Source organism: Erpetoichthys calabaricus, chromosome 1, assembly GCF_900747795.2.
Source record: "Erpetoichthys calabaricus chromosome 1, fErpCal1.3, whole genome shotgun sequence".
In the NCBI taxonomy this organism is placed as follows: Eukaryota; Metazoa; Chordata; class Cladistia; order Polypteriformes; family Polypteridae; genus Erpetoichthys; species Erpetoichthys calabaricus.
This window is the reverse complement of record NC_041394.2, coordinates 217,529,780-217,550,948: the sequence shown is the minus strand read 5'-3', so window position 1 is coordinate 217,550,948 and position 21,169 is coordinate 217,529,780. Positions and strand designations below refer to the sequence as shown.

General features: G+C 36.2%; 1 protein-coding gene across 1 annotated transcript in view; it reads left to right on the top strand.

Moving 5' to 3' along the window:
- Positions 1-6,793: 6,793 nt before the first annotated feature.
- Positions 6,794-21,169, top strand: part of magi2a (membrane associated guanylate kinase, WW and PDZ domain containing 2a) — a 1,178,725-nt gene continuing 1,164,349 nt past the window's right edge. The window contains exon 1 of the mRNA XM_051924022.1: positions 6,794-7,315. Within this exon, the coding sequence (XP_051779982.1) occupies positions 7,018-7,315 (298 nt within the window). The 5' untranslated portion in view covers positions 6,794-7,017. The remainder of the gene's footprint in view (positions 7,316-21,169) is intronic.

Below are 21,169 nucleotides of genomic sequence, written 5' to 3'. Positions count from 1 at the left end.
ACCTAATAATTTTTTTCATAAACCACTTTCTTAGTAACATAGTCTGAGAGAGCTTTCAAAAAGACATCAATATATCTATGGTATTAAATTACGCAAAGAATGCTTTGAATATATTAAATTTAAAAAAATGCAATACTTGCTGAATAAGCAAATCCATAGATATGGACATGTTAAATAGAGCACTGGGGGGTGGTAAAGAAAATAAAAATGTACAATGGATAATGATTCTTATTTATTCTTTATTTAAAAGAAATCTTTATCAAAGGCCACTTACAACATGAAACAGTATATTTAACAATCTACAGAGTAACTTAAGGCAATGGTGCATTAATTGTTGGTAAAGGAGATTTTTAAATAGACAAAACGGCTCCTGAGAAGCAAATGAACATAAACTGACTATTTCAATGAAGTTCCTGCAGTGGCTGGAGAATCTCATTTTAGATCTTTAGTATCAAAGTAGCAGAATTGGTTAATTTTAAAGTTTAAATTTATGAGCCTGAATGATTACACTTAAAACAGAGTTTAGTTATCAGTTAGCTTTAGTTTAGTACAATTAGGATCAATTTAAAAAACTGCATGCAGATATCTTGAAAATAATTTATAGATTAAATGATATTGTGTGGGATAAATTATACTTAATAATTAGCAGAGGGCATTAACTTTTATTGACAGCAATGTTAACAGCCAGAAACAAATTGCTCAAATTATAAGAAGAAAGTGTACTAATGAGAGAAGAAAACTGAGTTCATTTAGCCTATTGGAGCTAAGAACTGCAATTGAGTCAAGCATCACTTTTTAAAAATACAACTGAATATTGCTGTCAACAACAGATTTGGGCGGTTTTGTTCCATTTTCTGTTGTCCTCAATTTACAATTTTATTAAAGGGTTTTAACCCCTCTAGATACTTCTTGTGAAGAAGTGAAGCAATATGCTAAAATGTATTACACATTGTGTGAAATAAAAATAATTAGCTTGCACAATAATTAGCATGGCTACCTCCTACCTCTGGGGCACCGAGTTCAAACCCTTTGTCACCGTCTGTGGGAAGCTTCTGCTATGTATTACAAATCCTGAAAATGTTAATGTTAGGTTGACTGGTGACTGTACATTTGCATGATATACTGTCCAAGGTTAATTTCTGCCTTAAACTTGAATAAGTTTCCCGTGTGACCCTGTAACAGAAAAGGAAAATGGATGAAATAATAATGACAATAAAATGACTGGACAAAGTTGTCTGGTTGGGCTTATTGTTTTGCAATACACTATATGATGAACAGGCCATCTTTTCAAAAATTCAAATAAAAAGAAAGCTGTATGTTGGCCCCTCCAAAAAATCAAAGCCATTTTTCTAATTGTTAAAGTATTTAACTAACACCTAAGTTTTGAAAGCAGTACATCAAATACAGATGTGCCATTATCATATGTTATCTTAAGTAGAATAGCAAATATAGAAATGCAAATATAAAATATATTTATTATATTATATATTTATATATTCTTCATGGCCAATATGTACAAAACTTTTCTATAGAAGTAAATAAAAAATTCTACACTGCTCTACTCTGTGGGCTACTAACATTGGCTCAGAGAATAGCAAATGCATGAATAAAAGAGGATGATGACAAAATTGGAGGCCACCCAGGCTAATGCAGACCGTCCTCTCTATGATGTCTTGCCCTAAACATGTTTAGCCACTGGGTCACAGGCAGTCATCAGTCTATGTAATGTTTCCTTGCATCATGTCCGTATTCATCCCTAGCCAGTTAAAATTGGCGCCATGAAATATTGACAACATTTCTATATTGTATTATATCAATATTATTAATAATATGTACAAGACTAGGTCTTGCACATGTTACGATTTACACTTTCTTTTTTATTGTGTTGCACAATGTGTTTATGTTCATTGTTGCTAATGGAACAAGTGATTTTCCCTTTAGGCATCAACAAAGTAGTAACTGTCTACTTATCATCCTATTCTAAGGAGGTGTTGGCCAGGACTTGTAAAGGATGCCATACTAAGCCTTCATAATTTACCTTTTTATTATATTAAAATATGTGAGAACTAGGACACTAGGGAGGGAGAAGATCTGCACTGACTGGATAGACAGAGGGACTAGCAGGTCAGGGTGATAAAATATAATGATGGAAACATAGTCACAAGCAAGGAGAGTGTGTTGAGCAGATGGAAAGAGTACTTTGAGAGGCTGATGAATGAAGAGAATAAGAGAGAGAAGGTTGGATGCTCTAGAGAAGACAGGAATGAAGGTCTGTAGAACCAAGACAGAATACATGTGTATGCATTAGAGGGAGGTTAGAGGAATGGTGAGGATGCAGGGAGTAGAGTTGGTGAAGGTGTATGAGTTTAAATACTTGGGATTAACAGTACAGTGTAACAGAGAGTGGGGAAGAGAGGTGAAGAAGTGAGTGCAGGCAGGGTGCAGTGGGTGGAGAAGAGTGTCAGGAGTGATTTGTCACAGAATGGTACCAGCAAGAGTTTAAGGGATGGTCTACAAGACAGTAGTGATACCAGCTTGGTTATATGGGTTGGAGATGTAGAACTGGCAAAAAGACAGGAGACACAGCTGGAGGAGGAAGATGTTAAGATTTGCACTGGGTATTATGAGGATGGACAGGATTAGGAATGGGTACATTCAAGGGTAAGATCAGGTTGGACAATTTGGAGACAAAGCCAGAGAGGCGAGATTGTATGGTATATTAGAGAAGGATGCTAGATATGGAGCTGCTAGGCAAGAGGAAAAAAGGAAGGCCTAAGAGAAGTTTTATGGATGTAGTGAGAGAGGACATGCAGGTGGTGGATGTGATATAGCGAGATGCAGAGGACAGGAAGATATGGAAGAAGATGATCTGCTGTGGTGACCCCTAACAGGAGCAGCTGAAAGAAGATTTGCTAAAAAATACCTTGCATAATTGGTGCTGCAAACCATAATAGCAATATGTAAAACATAATACTTTGTGGCAGACTGAAGCATCCCAGCTGATCCCAAAAATGTAAAAAGGAATTACTAATATAATAATATAATGTTGAAAAAAAGAGTTTGTTTTGAACTAATTAAAAAATTATTTTTATTTCATAGGGAACATTTTACATTAAGCACCTTTTAAAGAACACACAAATACTTTAAAACCTATCAATGAAATAAAGCATCTGTAACTTAACTACAATGAACATCTTGGTGACTTACTTCAGGTCTCTACATTTCTTTGTGTGAAAACATATTTTTTAATATTTCTGTAAAATATACCCTTCAAAAGGTCCCAGTGGTAATCCTGTGTTCTTCTTGAAGCATAGATTTTAAAGTAGTGGCCAATATCTAACTTAATTGGTAATGTAAAAACGTCTATCACGTGTCACTGTTAAATTTTCTTTTTCCAAACTTCACATTTACAGGGTTACCAAGGTGGTACCCCAACTCTTCTTTTTGTGTTTTGTCTCTCTTATTTACACATGTCACCTCTTAATCGGTTTGCCTAGAATAAAACTATTCAAACCTTCAAGTTAATTGAACATTCTTGGTGATGTTATTGCATATGCTTATTGTAGAACAAGGGATAAAACTGCACACATTATTATGTATGTGGCCTCACTAATGTGTTGCACAGCTTAAGCATAATCTTTCTTGTCTTGCAGTAAACTGCATATAATATAGTGTGTAACTCAACACTGTGTTAGCTTTTTAATTGCTTTTATGCAGTTTCTGCTTATGGACATTTATGTGACCATGGGAATCAGAAGTCTTTATCATATTTCTGTCTACAACAATTGGGTAGTTGTGCTGCCCCTACCAAATGTAATTTAATAGTAAAACACACATTGTGCACCATACATGGTATCACTCACCATATCCTTTCATATACATGCAATGCTAACAAACAGCAAAGGTGTAACAAGCACCATTTTGTGGACAATTCTAACCTTGAATGCATTCATGGCATACAGAGTACACAGTGTCAACTGGTACTCTGTATTAGCATTGTCAGTTACTTGCATGCTGACTTCACACCAAATGGGCTTAGCTAAGAGCTATGCATTTTTGCCATGACCTTTCTGTAAAGATAAACAGTTCCCACAGACTGACAGCTAGCACTTATCAAGTTATTGTTGTTAAAAGAAGAATCCCATTTTGGTGTGAAAACATTCCTTTTAACAGCTCATTTTAATTAACACACTCCCATCTCAAGAATGCTGAAAAGGCACAAAATTAGGAGTCACCGGATACACAGACAACATTCAGCTTTCTTCCCTATTACTGAAAAGAAGTGTCATTATAAATGTTGACTTCAGTCATCAGCATCCAAAAGCATTTTTTTAAAAATATATTTTAAAATTTTTCAAAATCACCTTTTAAAATAATGTTTAATTTTTTTTTCTTTGGGAAGGAGAAAAACTAAAAAATGTCAAAATAAGTTCCTTTATAATTTTAGCTTACATTTATTAAAGATTGATATAATTTAGTTGATTGTTAAATCATAGAGTACAGTAATAATCAAAACTTTCACAATGTGATGTACAAATGGCACATAGAAAATACAGTACTGTACTTCTAGTATAGGTATTAGACAAAAAGGAAATGTTACTGCATACACTCAAGATATACAGAGTTCATTACAGTTAACTTTTGTTACAGTACAACATTCAAAAGTCAATTGTCACTTTACATCCTGTAGAAACTGAACAAAACAACAAAGTGAAAAAAGCTGTAGAGGCAAAGAAGTCCTACAAATTCCCTATTCAGGCATCCATAAAAAAAATGGGAGAACAGCAGTGTTTCAGGGTAATCTATGTTTTAACACGTGGCTGTTTTGTGTCATTTTTTCTTCTGGCACGTGAGCTATATTAATTATATATCACAGTTCTGCTTGTTTGTTGCAAGCCACCAGCCTCTCAAGTCTGTTTTAATAAATGGTATTAAACAAGTTGGTTAGACAATAGAAAGGATTTTGTCTACCAAAAAATAAGAAAATGATAATGCATCTCATCATTCGTGAAATCACTGCAGAGCACACTCTCACACTGGGGCATTTTAGAGTTACCAGTCTATTTAGCTTAGATGTAATGTTGAAGGAAAACCCAGATGAACAGAATGTGCAAATGGCAGACATGGTGCCCAGGCCCAGGCTGAGATCCTGTAAGCTGCAACACTAACCACTAAGCCACTGCACAGCCCTAATAACAGTAATATCCATATAGTTAAATTTGATGTAAATTAATTAGAGCTACAAACATAAGGCCAAATATTAAAAAGAATAGTTTAAGGAGGAACGACACTGCAATTAAAAAAAATGCATGCAAGGAAAACCTACTGGTACTATTAGTCACCAGGAACTGAGACTCTGATGCTTTGGTCTGGGAAGGGTGAATTTGATTAAAACTGTAGCTCAAAATAAGGAAAGCCATATATGACTGGCAGCCCATCTGCTAGGGAGTCTTGCTTCTGAAGAGGCTGGATTGGAATCAAGTAACTTGTATTTAGAATCTTCCTTCTAAGCTCATAACCTACACATCTAACAGTTAGTTAAGAGACGCAAAACAACATCTACTGCAATGAAAACCTGAACCAACAGGGGAATAGCCGAGGGTTAGTGCATTTGAAGTGCATCAGTAGTGTCATTCCTTGCTACATACTGAACACTTGGGAGTTCACTTTTGGGAAAAAATAAAATTACAGAATAATTCTGAAATAAAACATTTTTGTAATATATTTATGCAGTGAATTTGAAAAGTATTCAGACTTCACTTTCTGCAAACTTTATTGTGTTGAAGATTTAAATTTTAAATCGATAAATTCAACATTTTTGCCCAAGAATCTACATTCAATAACTCCTAATGACAAAGTGAAAACATGTTTTCAGAAAGGTTTGCATAATTATTAAAAATCAAAAACTGAAATCTATCATTCATGATCTATGTCATAGGTTATTGCAAAGGTAAAGAAATACAAACGATTAAATATTTCAAACACAAGGCTGAAACTGCTGCCATAAGAGTACTGTATTGCTTGTAAAGCACACATGAAAGGAATCACTACTCTGTATGCACCAATATCATAGGGAAAGACTAGAAATCCCAAGAAAGCTAATATCATATCTAAAAGGAGTTGAACAATAAACTTTTGACCCATATTTCCGTCTGGCCTTTACGTTGGATTATGAGTACAGTAAAAAGATATAATCCTAGCACGAGCCTTAATGGACAATTTGGATTAAAAAATTGGATATATGGACAGTTGAACTGGTTCAAATACAGACGAATATGTGGATTTGCTTTATGGTTTTTACCCAGGGAAATCGGGAAACAGCAGAAAGTATATACATACATACATATTATATATATATATATATATATATATATATATATATATATATATATATATATATATATATATATATATATATATATATATAAACGCAGTACGGCTTTGTGTAATGTAAAAATACCACACGCTCTGACTTATGCATATCCACTTAAGAAGAAGGGACATAAGCGTAATTGGAGGAATCCAAAGAACGATTTGAGAATGACAATGTAGCGGAATCCTTGCATTTCGAGTCGGCGCTGACTGACGCTTTCATAATGTTGCGTTCTTCTGATAAATCCCTCGACATTCTATCTGGCCAGCTGACCACTGATTGTTACTTTTTTTTTCTTGTTTTGTTTTAACAGACCCAGCTAGACAAAGTGGCGATAGCATAACAGAACGCACCGCCTCTCCCGTGCGCTCCCGTGCCGGCTGCTCGCTCTGCGGAGAGAGAGATACAGCCCAGCCTCTCCCAGACATCACATCCGGGTCACTTGCCTGCAACTCACTATAAGGCAGCTTCACAGTTACCTCGTAGCGCACCCCCAGCCATAGGCTGCTTGACATGGGTGTTATCGGTAGCTAACGCCAAGTGGGTAATTGGAATCCTCGTCTGTCTCTGGGACGATCCGAACAAAGCAGCCCAGTCAGCCGTCACTGAGAACTTCATCAACTCATGCAATATTAATCTCAGCCATGTCCAAAAGCCTGAAAAAGAAAAACCACTGGACCAATAAAGTCCACGAGATTGCTGTCTGCAGGAATAAAGAAGGAGAGCTCGGCTTTGATTTGAAAGGAGGTGCGGAGAACGGGCAGTTCCCTTACCTGGCTGAACTAAAACCAGGCAAGGTGGTCTGTCAGAGTGGGAAACTATCCCAGGATGAGTTGATCTTGGAGGTCAATGACACCCCAGTGGCTGGGCTCACCATTAGGGATGTGTTGGCTGTCATCAAGCACTGCAAGGACCCCATCCGGCTGAAGTGTGTCAAACAAGGTGAGTTAGCTACCGTGATGCTGCAAGCCTTTGCGTCTTGGGTGCTTAATGCTGCATTGTGTGCTGGACTGTCCGAATCTTAGTCGTGTAGCGGTAATCGCATAGGTTGTCGAACATTTCTCAGTTGGGATGCCGTGAATACTGGGAGGACATCACTCAGATAGCACAGAAAGATCAAACTTTTAGTCAGCTTATTCAAAGGGAAAGCACAGTTGTCTGGCGCTGGAAAGAGTCCCTTTAAAGTGCCTTTTCTGTGCTCCATGACGCGTGGGTATTATTGACAGTTGGTCTGTTTTGCTGCCTATTGGTTGGAGTGCGGGAAGCGGTCAGGTTAAGACTCTTTGACCCTTCCACACACGTTTAACCGGCTGAATGCCGCGGTGCCAGTTTTTGAATCGGAGTTATCTATAATACTGAGTAATAGGACCACTATAGCATTGTGTTTTTGGATTATGCAGCATCACACTTGCCTTTCCAAATGATGTCACAAACACTTTTATCATTTAACTCTTAAGGGATACTTGCGCCATTGTTAAGTACCCAAGATCGTCTTTAAGTCAGCTGTGACTTGTTTGTATAGGTGTGCATAATAAAGGTTAAGCAGTGTAGATACAGTGTCGAAGAACTAAAAGTGCAATCACTTTATATAACTTATTTGATATAAACATTAAATGTAGTCTTTATGTACTCTACCAAAGTTACACATTAAAATGAATTTGGTTACTTTAATATTTATTTTACTTGTTTGCCTGACATCTTTTAAAAACATTTTATTTATTTAAAAAAAGAATAGTGTATATTTTACTTGGCAGGAGCATCTATTAAATATTTTAATTCAGGAAATCCAACAATGGTTATGATACAGAAGAAACTGTTTTGCTTCATTTGGTGAATGCTGCCAGATGATCACACTTCTCTTATGTGTCCTGTGGACAATGATGTATAGCTGAGTGACAAATGCTCATCTAGATGCTGTGGCAGTTCAGCGCCCTTGCACTTTGTGCCTTATGTCTTCAAATGCTGCTGGTTTACTTGTGACATAACACCATCTGTTAAGTGCATGCCACGCGACTTGGAGGCATACTACATTTGGCTTCAACCATAGATCTGTGAATAGGTTTCCAAAAATCAATTACTTTTTTGAGAGACACTGCAAATATGTTTTATATGTACATATTGAATAAAGATTTGAAATAGTAAGAATGAAATGGTGTCACAATCAAAAGGTTACTAAAGGTTATTTACATGCTAAATGTAAAACATTATGCAGGCTAAGTAGACTAAATTTCATTATAGATAAAAATAAAATTTACAGTTTGAGATGAAGTGGTTGAGTGCATTGATCTACATATGCCAATAAGTTTGTAGAATTATTAAAGGAGATGTTGTATTTTGTTGAAAGTATAAATAGCCATCTTCAAAATATGGATGGAAAACATATACTGAAATCTTTCGTCAATATAAAAGAGATCCTGGAAGGGGTATCTTGTGTGCTGTGGCTCAGGAACAGCACCAGTGCTGTCACAGGTTTAGATGAAGCATGCTACAGTCAACATACTGTATATTTCACCTGTTTTTCAAGTTGGGAAGAAACACTTTTATCTTTGTCAAAGTAAAGATGTCAGAGAGTTGTCTCTGATGGTGTGTCATTTAACTGTTTTGTCTACTAGTAAGGAGAGTTAAAATGTCTTAACTCCCTGATGGCTAAAAATATGAAACATCCAAAGAAATAACAATCATTTATCTGTCACCTGCCATGAGCTGTGTTTTTGTCAAATCTGTGCTAAAAATTGTCTGGAGGTAGATTGTGACATCACTCCTGCTTTAGACGGAGTTGATGCAATCCATCTGAAGGATGTAAAAAATCATTTTCCAGTCTGAATTCTATATGAATAGAGTTCTCAAAGTCAAAAGCACTGTCAATAACGATAACGGTACAGCAAAACGTTTTAACAGGTTAAAAAGGTAAAGCCTGTATTCATGCTTTTCAGTTGCAATTCCTTATAAACTACGTAATAAACTCAAACCAGAGCTGTATTTTTAGAAGGAAACAACACGTCTGATGCACTGAATTATTCAGTTCACTAAATTTTTAGATACCAGTTGACTGTACATTATATGATGTCTTCAGTGTTTGCTTAACTTCTTCTGTGTTTATTTATTTTGCTTTCCTGCAAAAATGTGACGCTGTCTATTAAACAATATACAACACCAGAAATACCGATCATTATAGTGTGGCCAGTGGCTAAGCAATTACTTAAGGAAACCACAAGATAGCAGGTTCAGGGGCCAAATCGCTGAGCAAAGCATTTATCATGTGTCATTTGTATGTTTGTGTGGAAAAAATGTGTGTGTGTGTGTGTGTATATATATATATATATATATATATATATATATATATAATATTTGGAGTACATTTAAAGTACATTGAGACTATGCTACATGGAATGATCTACTATAGTAATTCAAATTCATTAGTTTTTTCAGACTTTAAGATGTGTTATTAGAACTGAGTATATATATTTAAATTCTGGCACCTTTGCTACAAATCATTAAGAAGGAAATTGATGCCCCATCACTAGGTGGTAATGCAATGGATGTTTTTTGTTCATGTGTTTTAAAAATCATATATGAAGACATTATAGATAGGGGAAAAAAACAAAAAGCTGCTACAATTTGGTCGATTACTGCTCAAACTGCAGAATAAGTTGGCTTAGTTAAAGTTGTGGTTTTCTCAATAGTAAGTGTATAGGTAAAAAAGTGATTCTGGACAAGATTAATGTGAGTACAAGATGGCTGTATTGGTCAGTTTTTGATTAGACAATACCTGATCTCACCCTGGCATTGATGAAGCTCAAAATGTTAGTGTAGGACAGAGAAGCTGTGATGCTTGTAAACATGATGTGTCAGACAGAAAGCAAGGTGGATGATGCTATTATAATAACAGTTAGTTACATTTAGTTTTCTAACCTACTCTAAGTGCTTTAGGTAGACAGTGGGGTACCCCTTCAACCACCACCCATATGTAGCATCCATCTGCATGATACAACGACAGCTATTCTGGTGCTAGTATGCTTAGCAGGCATTAGCTGTTACCTAGTGAATGGGTGAGAGAGACAGCAAGAAAATAAGGGACAGGGGAGGATGACTAGGGGTCAGTAGAAAATGAGACGTAACTCAAATGACTGAAGCTTACATTTATTAAGAGACTGAATTTATTAAACTGAAAATGAAGCTACAATTAAGGTTCAATTTTTCACTTTTTTTCATTGAATGTAAGTAAACTGGGCGGCACGGTGGCGCAGTGGGTAGCGCTGCTGCCTTGCAGTTGGGAGACCTGGGGACCTGGGTTCGCTTCCCGGGTCCTGCCTGCGTGGAGCTTGCATGTTCTCCCCGTGTCTGCATGGGTTTCCTCCAGGCACTCTGGCTTCCTCCCACAGTCCAAAAACATGCAGGTTAGGTGGATTGGCGATTCTAAATTGGCCCTAGTGTGTGCTTGGTGTGTGGGTGTGTTTGTGTGTGTCCTGCGGTTGGTTGGCACCCTGCCCGGGATTGGTTCCTGCCTTGTGCCCTGTGTTGGCTGGGATTGGCTCCAGCAGACCCCCGTGACCCTGTGTTCGGATTCAGCGGGTTGGAAAATGGATGGATGTAAGTAAACTGTATATATAGGAGTAAGATATTATGAATATTTATTTAAAGAGACAGACATCCAAATTAGTGAGTGATTTGCACTGCTTCCAGCCACATTATAACATAAAAACAAATACTAAAGAAAGCGAAATTCTCATGGTACACATATTAGGAATTGGCTGCAAGTCTTTGCATTAATATTTCCTCAGGATGTCATAACATCAAGTGTTTTGTACATAAATATATGTTCTCTGTACCATTGCATGTTGGCTCCACATAACAAGTTTTAGTGCCATCTGTTTTTTAGCATGTACAGTATATTTATTTGCAGTAAATGCAGAATTTGCAGCTTCGTTCCATTCCCTAGAGTGCTTTTGAATGAGTGAAGGACTCCTCAAATGCACATCTCTCTGCATTCCTTTCCTATCATGTTTTGACAGGCAATAAACCTTAACATTTTCCTCTTGATCTTTGTTTTGATATAGCTTTGTTGATGAACATGCACCCTATTTATTATACATAATGTTTATAGTAAGCCCATGAGAAACACCTGAATAAAGTAAAGCGTGTTTGCACTCCATTCACTTATCTTTGAATTTTAGCACTAGAAATTAAAGAAACCACTTTCTGTGTATCCAGATGTTTTTCAAAGTCTGTGGTTTGGCCAAGTATTAACAGAAAACCAGTTCCTTATTGATTTATTGTCAAATACTTGGACAGACATTATTTGTTTCTTGTAATAATTTATATAGGCTTACAGTAAATCTGAAGAGTTTATTTGACAGGTAAGCAAGACTATCATTAAGGGCTTTAAAATAATATTAGTTTACCATACAAGTGAATTGTAAGAACACTTGTGTATTGTGTGATATATAATTTTTAAGCAAATGATTTGGAATTGTGATTTTTGTTGCAAGCTACAGTTCTTCTTTTAACCAATGCCTCTTTTATTACACTTATTAATGTAGGTATATACTTTTACAAAATATTTGATGGTGCATTTGTTTCCCTATATAAGCATATACCGGAATCAATTATTATTTCCAGCATGTGCAGTATCTGTGAAATTTCATAACTTAACTTATATATTGTAAGAGATACTATGAAAACCAGTTTTCAGTACCTTTTAAAAACTGGCTGTGGATAACCTGAAGCCTGGCTAAATTATATAATATGATAAACTTTCATGAATTAAGCTACTCAAAAGGTTTGCAGTGCAGTTTACTTAACATACAGTATATACTGTAGTTCCGGTAGGAAACCTAACTTTCTGGAACTCTGTTATCTCTATGACCTTAACTCACTTAATAACAAATTGGAAAGATCAGTTTCTGTACTTTTACGTTAAAGCTGTTATGTTGGTAAAAAGTTATAAATCTTTTGGCCCATCAGTATTTGGAAATACAGCAGCATACATGTGTTTAGCAATGAGGTAAATTTTAAGAACAAAAATATATTTTATTATTTTAAAGTACAGTACATGCTACTAATTCATTTTATGATGAATTACAAATTGTTAGAGAGACTTATAGCTTAAAACCTGGCCCAGTCACGGTCCGTATGGAGTATGTGGGGGGTGTTCCTCAGGTCCTTGAGTTTGCTTGCCTCTTACTGTGGATGTGTAGGTTATGTTGATTCCTAGTTTTATGTTGGTCTGCTCTGGGTGTGTGCAGGATTTTGTTTTGTGACATACTGTACTGATGTCCGATTAATGGCTGGTTTTTGCCTTGTACCTGATGATGTTGTGATCAGCACCAATCCCCAGTGTTCCCGAATTGCTTATTGCTTGCTTGTTTGGCAGAGACGTTTACCCAATGCACCTGATAAAAATATTATCATTTATAGTTGTTTAAATATGATTTCTTTTACAGTTAGAGCATAGGCAATGAATTAATGAGAGTGAAACAGTGAGTTGGAAGTGGCTGTTGAATCAGTAGATTGTGCTTTTTAAAGTACAATTCTTTAACCACTGGATGCAAGGTTTCGAAAAATGGCTGGATAGATAAATAATTAGTTTTATTAATAACAAATACTATTGTGTACAGAACAATTGAAACCCCCATACTCTGAGTTGGAATAAGATTTTACTCTTACCCTCATTCACTTATGATTAATGGCCATTCTTTTGATCCATATACTGTTAATGAATCTGGAACTCTATTCTTTAATGCTTCTAGAAATCAAGATGATGTCTGGGGGTGCATTGGTATTTGGAAATTCTTAGGCACCTAACAGCTATGGGTGTACATAAACTGACAATAGATCTGTGCAAATAGTTACATACTTGCAGACAGAAAAATGGATTATGTGAAGTACAATGTGCCTTTCAAATATATTTTATTCATAAAAAAATGGACATGTAACTGCCTAATTATAAAGGAAGGCCAACACTATATGTACATTTTATTATCCTATTAAAAGAAAAAGTCAGTTTGTGTTATTTAAGGCTACACATTTTAAATAATTGACTAACCATTAATCCACAAAAAGCTCTTTATCCATATAATCCTCATTCAGTCAGGGAATTTGTTATTGATAGGGCGGCATTGTGACACAATGTTTAGCACTGCCGCCTCACGTCTTCAGGAACATAAGCAGTGAGTGTGCTAGGAGTCAAAGTGTGCACATTTTCTTTTAGCCTTCATGATTTTTTTCCCTGGGCCACACCCTACCCTGCCTTTTAGGTTTAATTGTAATGCTAATTTAGACTAATGTTTGAGTGTGCATTAAGTAAGTTCAGAAAGTAAATGGATAGATGGATGGATAGTGTGGATTTACTGTAGTGCGAGTGTATTTGTCTGTATGAATCGTATGTGTTAATTTAATATTAAAAAGTATGTCAAATTAAACTGTCAGGAAAACATCTATAATTTAAGACCAATAATAGCCGCATCAGACCTTTATAATTGCAGTAGGCTTATATATTTTAAGCAGATTAACTTTAAACACATTTCCAATGATATTCTTATTTGCACTTCTTGTCTGTTCTGTCTTTGTCGGTTTTATTTTTTTTATTTTTGTAATTGTAAAACATTGGACCTGGGATTTGGTATTTCATTGCAGCTAAAAATCTAAATACAGGATGGTTGTTTCAGTGTAGTATGTCCACATCTGATTCAAAGAAAAAAGTTTTTCCATGGAGAGGGAATGATTTATCTTTGTAATCCCCCTTTTTAATTTTTGCTTGTCCTCAGATTATAATCAGTGTTACAGCTCTCTTAAAGAATAGCTTTATTGTTAGTGGAATGCGAGTCTCTCATTGTCCTGTATTTTATGAACTGAAACGATAATGACAGTGTAATTAAGGGCATCAAGTGAAATGCTTTGGGAAAAGCCCCAAACCTTGTGCTAAGGATAAAATGTGTGTTTGTAAAACACTTGATTAGAAAACTGCAAATTTACTGTCCCCTCCATTTTCCGTTTAGAATGTGTATGAGATTAAAATGTGCTTTGAGTAGTGTGAAAAGCACTATATAAATATAAAGAATTATTATTGTTATTATTATTATTATTAAAAGTTGTCTTAATTTGGAATCTTGGAGTGGCAGGCCATGAAAAAGTCTCTTTAATTAAGAGCCATCACTCAGTTATATATTGACATTTTAAAGTTAGGTCAAGCAGGCAAGCATTTTATATTTTGCCTTCTGCATTGGATAAACTCATTAATTATGATGGCTTAATCTTAATGCTAGTCTAAAGAAAAAGATTAATTATCTTTTGAGATGCATAAATAAGTATGCTGCTGTAATCTAGCGATCAATGTACATTAAAAGAGAAAAATGAGTTTAAAGTTATAAGCATGACAAAAATTTGTGCTGCTTTTTCTATGTCACTAACAATTAGCCTTTTAATTATTTTATTTGTCTAATATGATTACCTTAAATATTTCATTTAAAATGCTAAAAATATAGCTACTTCATATGTGAAATAGCCTGAGTTCAGCTGTGTCTTTCTTTGTGTTTCTCTGAATAGACATGTTTTGCCTTAACTTTTTCATTATAGCCTACTTCTGCCCAACATCATTACTGTAATTGGCAAATCCAAACAACCGTTTTCTAAATCATGTTTGTCCATTAAAGACTCAGAGAGTTGGAGCTTATTAAAGTAGTATGAGGTGTAAGGCAAGCACAAATCCTTGAGATGACAGCATCCTGTTTCACAAAGGTTACTTTCAAACACACACTCGTAGGCACTTATACTTGGCTACATATAGTATAGTATTTATCCAGTTAATGTATGGTAAACTTGATGCTAATTTTAAAGTCTGATGGATTTTCTCTCACTGTGGTTCACTGTTTTAATCAGACAAAGTGTTGGGAACTTTGAATTGCATTTTAGAAGAATTCTGGATCAATAGATAGATAAATAGGCTATAGATCAGGAAGATGATATAGCTAAATATAGCAGAACTTACCATGGTGTGCTGAAACGATTTCCAAAAAAGAAGAGTTTTATTTCCAGTTATTACATTGACTTGTTTTAAAACTGTGAAGCAGTTGAATGAAAAAGAACAACAAATATGTGGGTACATTATCCTATTCTTCTTAAACACTAGTAATGTATCTGTCATTAGGACTCAGTTTTTATTTATTTTATTATTAAAGTTCTAAAACCAAATCAGCACCAGCCGGGAGTAGTGTCAAGTTGGGAGCTGGCGCTGAGCAGCACATAGTGTACTGTAATGGTGCCTGATCACAAAACGTCCCATTTATTTTCATGTGCTGGCAGGCACAGGCTGTCACTTATCAACAGTGAGTTAGCTACTTTGTTTGAAATATCTGCAAGGCAGACAACAGGTCGGTAGTGCATGAGTTGAAAAAAATCCCATGTGAAGAAGTATGCCAGTAAAAGCAACAAATTTTAATGTTTGTATGTTCTTATAAAGGAAAAAACTTTAAATCAGCAATGTAAATATGGTTTAGCTTGTAAGTCTTTTAAGTCCTAAAAGGGGCCAGGAAAGCATATTGTTTATAAAGAACAAAAAAAAAAAAAAAATACAGGTGGTGTTTGTCTTTGTGTTTGTTTTTTGAAAGTTGCAGTTTCGTCAATATTTTAATCTAATCAGCCCTAATTCACATTTGAGACTATGCTTACCGGTAATCTGTTCTGGTTCACTTACCTGGAATCTGGGATTGTTCTTAATATTTGGAGGCTGAACTGGTACTCATTATAACTCTGGACATACTCTTGGTTTTTTAAAAAACCTCCCAGTCTTGTATTTAATTCTTCGGGTCTTATCCAGTAGAGGGTATGTTAAACTGAACTGTCAGTTGAATGTTTCCTTCATATTGGAAAAGTGGATACTTTTGGCACCCAGGTGCTTTGTTGCATGTACAACCAGACAAGGAGAGGGTTCTGCATACTTTAATAGTGGGTGTAACCTGCTGAAGGTGCTTGGCAATCCAAGAGGCAAGAGTTTTATTACATTTTTAACCCTAGTCATGCTGAAGGCTTTAATTGTACAGTTTAAGGCAAAAGCAGAAACTAAAGAGTTGGTTAACATGAAATGACAACAGGTTGATAGAGTGAAGAGTTTAATAGATATGGTTCAAAGGTTTCCTACAAGACAAACAAAACCTCAAGTATACATTCCTAAGTTACCAGAGTGGAGTTCTTAGGTCTGTAGCATGCTGGGACCTTTTATTCCAGCAGAGTTCCATCTTGTGTCCTTGTTATCTTTTATAGTCTCTTGGGGATGTCAATTTGCTATAAGGGGTGGTACTTTTTCCTGTCACTCCTGAGATGGATTCACTCTGTGCAACTTAAAGATTGTTCTCTCCTTTCTTTAAAAAGACACAGAACAGAAAATGGGAGTTCACAGTTCCCTTTTTAGTTCTTACCCCTGTGCTCCCTGCATATTTCACAGAGAGAATGAGCGATAATTTAATAGGTATTGTCAGGCCCAGATTAGCTATCGGGAGGCTCAGGAGAAATTCTGATGGCCTGGCCTGTTTTTAACTGATTTGACCTGCACCCCACACACTTTTTTTTTTTTGCCCCCAAAACAACCTAAACCCACCCAAACCTGAGCACAAAACAGAACATTATTGGATACAGGAAAGAGAAGGCTAATGAAAGAATAGCTGATGTAGAGTGTGATGGATGGCCGGGGTCCGTGCCTGGCCGGGACGCCCTGTCACCACATCTGCCAGGGGGACAAGGGTGAGAAGCCCAGTATCTCCCCCTGGATGCTAGATGGCAGCCTCCCTAGGTTGCAGTGGTGCCTCAGACTCCCCCAGGGCTTCATGGGGATTGGAGTTCTGTACAGCTCTGTGGGGTTCCACAGGCACCGCCAGGGGGTGCTGCAACAGGAGTGGATGGCCCCTTTTGGGCACTGGTTTCACCGTACACGGAAGTGCAGCCAGATGTCACTAATCAACCACCTGGAGCACTTCCGGGTACCTGATAAAAGGGAGCCAGCAACCACCACTCAGCGGCCAGAGTTGGGTGGAGGTGGACAAAGCTGTGGAGGAGTGGTGGTGAAAGAGGGAGGAGTGTGGTGACTCAGTGCTTGGAACTGTGTTGTGGCTGGAGGAATTACGGGGAAGACATGCCCTCCAGCTGAAGAAAAATAAGTCTTTTGTTTTATACATGCCTCCTGTGTCAAGTCTGTGCCGAGTCGGGCGCACCATAGCGCCTTTCTTACAAGAGATAGTAAAAATGGCCAGGAGCAGCTGAAACAGAGTGAAAGGGAAAGAAAAAAGAGGAAAGCCCTGGTAGTGAAACATTGAAGCAAAATCATAGATTTGTTTAAATCTGTGATGGTGTCAAGTGCAGATAATTGAACTTCTCGATTTTCCTGAATATCTGTGTCTTTTCCCAGGCTAATGCTAGTGGTTCCCAATTGTCCGGCAATCCCTTTTCCTCTCTCTCCACCCCTTATTTTGGCAATACCCTAGTACAAAAAAAACAAAAAAAAAACAACTATAACAAACTAACATTTTTATTATTCTTTTCTCTCACGGAATGAATCCTTTTGTGGATAATTTAGTCACTGCTTGCATGCATGCCATGCATCTAAACCGTGGCATTTCACCCTAAAATAATATAAAGTAGAAAAATAGATTTTTGCAACAGTATACACAAAGATTACACAAAGGTTTACCCTTGCCTTATACCAATTAAAAAAAAATATATGTATGGATGGATGTATCTTTACAATATGTATAAGTAGTTACTTAAAATATATCTGTTTGAATAAGCAAATTGGGTATAGTGCTGCTATATATTTGCACTTTATCTGATATTTTCGGTTCATTCCTTTAAAGTTTGGGCTCTGATATTTTTATTTCATTTCATACGAGGGGGTGACTTGTATGGAATTGGGATTTTAGGCTGTTTACCTCTGGACAACTGGCCATTGCTCCACAGATGCTTATTATCAATATTCACAGCAAACCAGATCCCCGGACTTCCTCCATCAACCACTTGGAGGTCTCACTGTCTAGGAGTGTGGTCTCTCGATATTGACTTAGGATACAGATACCTGTGGATGATATAACACTAATTGTAGTAAGTCCAAAGGAAATTAATAACATGGAAGAACAAGCTAGAAATGAAAGGTACAATCATAATTATAGAGAAAAGTAAAGTAATGAAAATTGCAAGAGAAGAACAACAACTGAAACATTAATGTGGATATAGATAGATGGAAAAACAACTACAAAAGCTGTCAGTGTATGAGTACCTGGCGGTAATCATAAGTGAAGATGGAGAGGTAGATTAAGAAATCAGAAACAGAATGAAAAAGGCAAGTAAACTATACTATCAAATTAAGCCCTTAATAGGAGAGAAAAACAATAAGTATAATGGAGAAGATTCATTTACATTAATATATCTACCAGCAATATTTTATACTGCAGAATTTTGGCATATACTGGATAAACAAAGATCTAAAATAACAGCAGATGAAATTAAGTATTTAAGTTGAGTGATAGGCAAAACAAAAAGATACGGGATCAAAAAAATAAACTGATCTGAAGAACTGGAAATTCAACTACTTATTGAAACCAAAGAAATAAAAAAGCTACAGTGGTATGAAATTAAGGATAAGTGAAGCAAGGTTTCCCAAAAAGGTGTTTGAAATAAAGAGTTAAGTAAAAAGGCTGAGGGAAAGACCTAGAAGTGTATGGGGAGAAGACTTCTAAGAAGCAGCCAGAAAGAAAGGGATGACCATGTAACGAAAGAAGGTTCTGGCAAAACATATAGTCAATGGTTCAAGACCCCAACATCATAAGGTATAATGGAGAAGATAATGTAAAGTAAAATAGTAATCATTTGTAGTCTGAAAAGCAGCTTTGGCTTCATATGTACTATATAAATAACTTGTCTCACTACAACCTTTTGACTGATGTCTTTCATGTCATTGCGTTTGGCTACAAGGACCTGCTGGCCTTATCTGTGACATAAGTGGCCTGTGAAAGTAGCTTTGAAGAAGAAGCTGAGGACCTCTGTTACACAGGAGCAGCTTGAGGCCTTTATGCTCATGTCAGTAGAAAGGGAGATTCTTGTTGCACTTGACACTAATAGTATCATTGACAAGGTGGCAGAGAGCAGTGAACTGTTCTGTCTCCTGCTGATTTTCTAGGTGAGGATAAACCAGTCTTTTTGGTACATCTATATGTGTGGCCTGGGTGGGTTTCAGACTCTTAATCCCAGTCCAGCCTTGGGTATTGTTACCTTATAGATAGTTGCATATGGGATGGAAGCTTTGAAACCACTTTAGTGCACTAACAGATTATAGTCTTTTATCAGCATGACTATTTGTGGCTTCTTTTGGTATGTTTGCTGGTGTATTTTTCAATCCTTCAGAAAAGGACACTGATGCTACCTGCCTAAGATGTTACAGAAAGATTCCTTGCTGTTTCTTTTGCTTCTGTACGAAAGGTGAAGCGTGCTTCCTTAGCTCATAACAAAGGTACCCCTATTTTTATTATGTGTATTCCCAATGAGTTCTTATTTTAATCTGTTTACTGCAATTGATTGCATCTGAACCTTGGGCAAATCAACTTCAGACACAACTATTTTGTTTTTTTTTTTTGCAGACTAGATTTTTTATATTATTGTAGCATATTTTGCAAATAATAGACCACATTAGGTTAAAGGGTTATTAGTGTGGTAATGATTGTAATAGGAAAAACAGGAATTTAAATGCCATTGTTGACATATGTCTGTTGGTGCCTCAATCTACATGTTCAGCTTTTTGAAAACCTGTTACCTCTATTTTGGAAATGAACGTTACATCTTATTATATCATGCACACTCATCTCCCCCTGGACAGTGTCAGCCTTAAGTAGTGATAACATGTTAATGGGAGTGGCAGTTGATTTGTGCTGCTGTGCCTTGACACTCCTTGGCCACCAGCATATATTGCACAACTTGGCAGCCCTCTAATGTGTGTGTCTTTGGGTAAAAGCTGCAAGCATTCTTGCAAAGCTTTTTTTTTTCTTTTATTTTTGACATTCCCTTTTTCACATTTTTTGGGGTAGATAATTGAAGAAAATTGCCTAATACATGTCACAGAATCTGCTTGTAATCTAGCAAATTCATGGAGGCAAAAGAGTTTAATATGGAGAAATAGAAACCATTGCTTCAATTCAATGCAAAATTTCTCATGAAGCCTAAAATATGACAGTTTTCTAAGACATCAAAATGCTTCCTCCTGCCACTTAAAGAAAGTTCCTAAAGTTTTTTTAAATGAGACTGTAAGTACTGCGATGATGTCAATTTTCACAAAACTTTTTTTTTCCAACAATTTTTCATATACTTATATTTATTTATTTTTTTTAATAACATAACTTGATGTCCTCAAAACTGCTTAATCCAGTTCAGAGCATATCCCGTCAAAACACTAGACCCCATTTAAAACAGGACAGATTCCTGCATGTGTCAGAAATAGCAAGTTGTCCTAATCATCATGGTTTTGTGATGTAAGAGAAAATTGGAGCAGCCAGTGCAAAACCCATACGGACACTGGGAGAAATTAGAAAACTGCATGGACAATGACCGTATGTGAAACCATGAGCCCAGGATTTTCTAATTTTATTTGACATATTCTGTTAATCCCCAAGGGGAAATTGTCTTTTTGCATGACTTTTGGGTGTCTAATATTTCAGTTGAAAGGATCTACTGCTACTGCTATTCTAGTATTTGTTTACAGATTTTAGTTAGTACACTTTCAATTTCAAACATTTGATATTATGAACACAATATATTTAAAATGCA